We start from the raw sequence: 4,859 nt of genomic DNA, 5'->3' as shown, positions 1-4,859 counted from the left end.
AAGTCACATTATCAATTACATATTTTCTGGCTTCACTATATCCGGTCGACATTGTTACTTACAGGACCAATGTAGGGGTAGACACCCCATGCCTCAACTTAGTCTGTACCGTTGCGGGACTCTGGTGTGAAAAGCTCGTCATCTGCCGCGGCGTACCCATAATCTCAGTTTCGTGCCCCAACGGCACATGTGTGGGCCCGCCTCGGAGCTCTGCATGAGATAGATATCTAGTCGGTGAATGCGCCCTGTGATCCGTCGGTGAACCATTTTCGGGCGCAAACCGATTTCTATGAGCATTTGTATGTATACTATTACCATTGCCATAGGAGTTCATGTTCGGTACGTTTCGGGTATCCGCACTTGCATCCACGTGCTCTGTGACAGTCTCTTGCACAAGTTGTGCATACATGGGATAGTTCAGTTCACCTTTCGAGTATTTATCACTATCAGCTCTGTCCGGTCGAATATTGCGCAGGGTATGCATGCTCTGAGCACAACCACCATCAGCATTTAATCTCTGATCCGAGCTCAAACTGCGACTAATCCCCATGCCGGTATCATTGCCCCTATTCGTACCATTGCTTGTACCGGTGCGCATCGAAGTTCTGAAAGCATTACTGATCCCATCCGTATTTTCAGTAGTGATGTACATCTGGTCCTCTATATGAGGCTGCTCACCCATATTCATACTAGTGTCGGCACTTTTGCTGTAGTAAGTGATATTTGGCTCATCTGTATCCTCCCGCATTTCAGTCATGCCCGTCTCTATATCTACTGCAGTGCTTTCCGAGTGACAACGCTGACGAGTAGTCCAGTGGACATCAGCCCTACGCTCTTGCTGTGGCTGGTTGTTCCGATCGACGTCTGGTAGCTGATCATAGTCTTGCTCTATATCGCCCTCGTCTATGTTCGCTTCATGTGGTTCATAACTCTTGGTTTTAGGGTTTAGGGTTTGTTCATAACTCTTGGTGACCGTGAAGTGCTCTACGTCCAAGCTGCGCGTACCGCTTGCATTTGTTATGCTATTGACATGCCTGGCCAATGAGGGACTCTCAAAGGGCGCTTGTTGCATACTTCGTTCGGCCATACAACCATCTTGTTCCATTCTGGGTTGCTTTAGCGGTGACTGATACCTATCAATTTCTACCCTTCTACTACTGTGCTGTGTGGATTGAATCATGGTTAAATTCGTATTCGAGGCAGTTTTGAGGGCAAGTCTTGGATGCGACTGTGCGACACCCGGCGAATGATGCTTGAAGCTTTGATGAAGTTGTGTGTGTGGTTGCGACTTTGTCCTGTGCATATGCTTAGGCGGTGACAGCAGCGGACTGCTTCTATGTTGCTTGGAATCCAGCCGTGGTTGGCGGTATTGACTGTTGCGCTGATTGTGCGAAAAGTTCCGCCTGACATTACTGTTGGGATGCGCTTGGGAAGTCACATATCGCTGTGATATCTCCGCTCTCAAATTGGTATCCGAAGGCGAGTTATCGCTAGGGTCGCGGTTCTGCAATAAGAAGTGGTACCTATTGTTAGTCTAGTTTGACAACTCTGTGTATGATACAAGGAAGATGCACAGGAGCTTACATTACCAACCTACAAGCACCCTATCGTTCTAATCCCCTATTTCCAATTCCAAATTCATCGGGTTCACAAAGTCGAGCCAACAAATTCCATAACCAAACTCAAAATCGAAATCTCGAGGTGAAAGGTAGTAAAGATTATGCATGTTCGTATTGTAGGTTCCTGATTCGTACCGTGTCCGATGTTGACCAGTGGAATTGGGTTCTGACCACCGAGGGAGGTTTTCCATGAGCCACCTAAAGCAGAGATTGGGGGTGCGAGATCAGATATGGTGTTGGGTATGTGTATTGAGAGCCGGTGGACGTCAGTGCTTTCCCGATTGTGCCATAGATATAGAGTGGTCTTCTCACCGTACGATATCGACATATACGGAACTCAGGTGGGTTCTCTAATAGAGTTCACCAAGTGTTTTCGAGTATGTCTTCAAACTACTGAAAAATCAAGTCCTAATTGACCACTAGCAAATATATGTAATATGTGCAACAGAGTTCGTACTCTATATTATTTGACATTCGGGCAGTTACATCTTTCACGGCTTCTTATCCTCTGCACTTGGACTAGGATGAGCTCAATTTTTAAGTATACGACAGACCTACATGGATACCAATGCCACGAAACATAAAATATACATTTTATCCTTAGAAACACTCTAATTCATTCATACGGTAGTTGAGCGTTGGGACTGGGAGCGAATCATTTGACCCTCTTTTTGATTGGGACTCGATTCTTCAGAGATCATCGCCACTGACTCCACCGAATGAAAGGTCCGCATCTGCGTTTGTTCATCTCCGCCCTCCACCTGTCGGTGTGTGAGTGTGCATTAGGAAAGTATGGAAGTACATCAACGGCTAGCGGAGCATCAATGATGGGTGTCATATAGTGAAACAGACAGGGTGCAACAAGAAGTAGTTGAATCGGGTGATGAATTGGCGGAGGGATGGATACAACATCTAATTGAAGAATAGTACTATTGATTCGCGGGGAAGCAATGATCGGAAACGAGAGGGCAATAGTACGCTAGGAAAGAACAGTGCGAAACACTTCGCGCCAAGACTACAGGTTTTAGGGTGGTGGACAACATAGTGATGCACAAAGTTGCCGTAACCGATGTATAAGATGGATGATAGATCTTAAGCAACGGTGAAGGGGTTTCAACTAGTGCATCACAGAAGAAACCCAACACGCATGTAAATATGTGAGCTTACTTTCGCAAGTTGATGCATGGACGAAGCTCTCAGACTTTCTGGTGGTGTGTAACTTGGCATTAGACGGTGTTGGCGATGACCCACAGGCGCAAGGTGATCAGAAAACTTCGTATTGGAGTACCCATATATACCACTTTGGTTGAAGTTCCCCACATTCGGTCGCTGTAGGTCGTATGGGTGTAAAGTTGATGCCCATCAACAGTTGTGATCGGGGTATAAGCGTACTGAAGAAAAAAAACTGGAACCAGTTGAAAAATAGGAGGTGCCGTAGATTGCAAGAAATACCGCCGATGAGGGTTGTACCTATCTGTATCTGAATATCGTTCTTTTATATAGGAGAGAAGCGGAGACCAATGATAGTCCAGTGCAAGATGATACTCGAATGGTTGTTTTCATAATAAAAATTGTTGAGAGAAATTCCCACCGTTTGATAGCAATAAAAGAGAACAAAAGTATTGGACAGTACTTTTTGTTGTTTTTTCCGTGCACGACAGGTTTGTTTTTGCTTCTGGCTTCGCTCCACTCAAGCAACAGCACAATTCATCAACAGATATCACAGAACATATAACACAAGGAGACCAAAGAAGTTGCCACTTACCTGCCAGAGTTGTCGATTATGAAGCTCAGGTGCCGAGCTGGTGTAAGGCCCGGGATCTGCATTACTTACTTTTGCATCTCTGTGTGACGGAGCACCTAAGAGAATACCGATGGTAAGTCTCAGACAGTTCCGAGCAACAAATCTACTAGTACTAAAAACAATTCAATTTACTAGCACTACATTGACCACGCACAGAGCCACGTGTAGTGTATGACTACATCTATTAAAAAAACAAAAAAAACTTGACGACCAACGTCCGATATGATATACCAAGTTGAATAAGTGTGTACAGGGTTTGCTTGTGGGCGTCTCGGCATGCTAGTTTGCAATCCCAACGAAGCCCTCTATTTTCGAACGCAAACCCGCAAAATTACCTCGTGAATGAAGCGATAGCGGATCCGAGTAGAAAAACTTAGGTTTACCGGAGACATTTGTGCTGCTCGCAATACGCTTAGGTGTAGGTGGCAACCCTGCATCTTCCCGATCTATCTCTACGAGGATTCCATGATGAGCTCTACTCGTGGCTGAGGAGAAGAATTGGTTTGTCGTATATATTTGATTCGTGTACCGTTTTCTGGTTGAGCTTGTAAAATCATATACCAACCACAAAAATAGAATAGGCGTGATCATACAATTTGTAGTGGTGCGTCGAAGAATCTATCTACCAATGAAAGCTATCCACCAATGTGGTCATACACACTTATAACTTATCCAGACGGTGAATATTAGTTTTCTGTCTGTCAGACTATCCCTTCGGCACAAAAATACAGGATGAACCGTAACATCTTAATGAGAGGTTCAAAATCGATAAAGGCTCGCAGGAATTTGGATACTTACGCTTCGCAAATCTATAACATCAATAGAAATTGGCAACAACTCAGACGACGCTTAAGGGAAATACCATCGTATATCGAATTGGATGGCTCCAGCGACTTGAACCCTTTTCGAGAAGCAAGCGAACTGATATGATATCATTGCAACGTGGAGCACTTTTTATGATATTCTACGTCATCACAAGTGTTGGGTGAGATATTTTGAGCTATATTATTATTACCCGGTAGTATTGGGCGAATAGCAGATCTGTTTCGGCCAAGAGTGCTTAAGCGTGCCGCTTTGAAGTCATGTCCACATTCATTGCACTGCTTAACTGCGGAGCCCACGCTAATGCGCGGTATAGAAATTGTGTGAAAAATTAAAAGACAGTAAGTTCAATGTGGAGGGTCTAGCTACTCGCTCTTTATTTCTTCTCTCTCTCTCTCACTCTCTATATATATATATAAATATATATATAAATATATATATACATATATATTTATATATATATATTGGAATATACATGTATATATAAATATATAAATATATATAAATTTGATATAAATATATATATATATATATATATATATATACAATATAATAACGTACACACACATATATATATATATATATATATATATATAGTATATAGTGTGTAGTAT

At 43.1% G+C, this 4,859-nt stretch overlaps 1 protein-coding gene across 1 annotated transcript; it reads right to left on the bottom strand.

Moving 5' to 3' along the window:
- Nucleotides 1-58: 58 nt before the first annotated feature.
- Nucleotides 59-1,490, bottom strand: SARC_09715 (hypothetical protein; the record flags this gene model as incomplete). The annotated part of the gene is made up of 1 exon (XM_014296257.1): nt 59-1,490. A coding segment is annotated over one exon (1,432 nt), but the record flags the coding sequence as incomplete, so codon positions are not given.
- Nucleotides 1,491-4,859: the final 3,369 nt, after the last annotated feature.

This window comes from Sphaeroforma arctica, assembly GCF_001186125.1.
Source record: "Sphaeroforma arctica JP610 unplaced genomic scaffold supercont1.1024, whole genome shotgun sequence".
In the NCBI taxonomy this organism is placed as follows: Eukaryota; class Ichthyosporea; order Ichthyophonida; genus Sphaeroforma; species Sphaeroforma arctica.
Note: the sequence above shows the minus strand (reverse complement) of the source record. Positions and strands in the feature narration are given on the sequence as shown.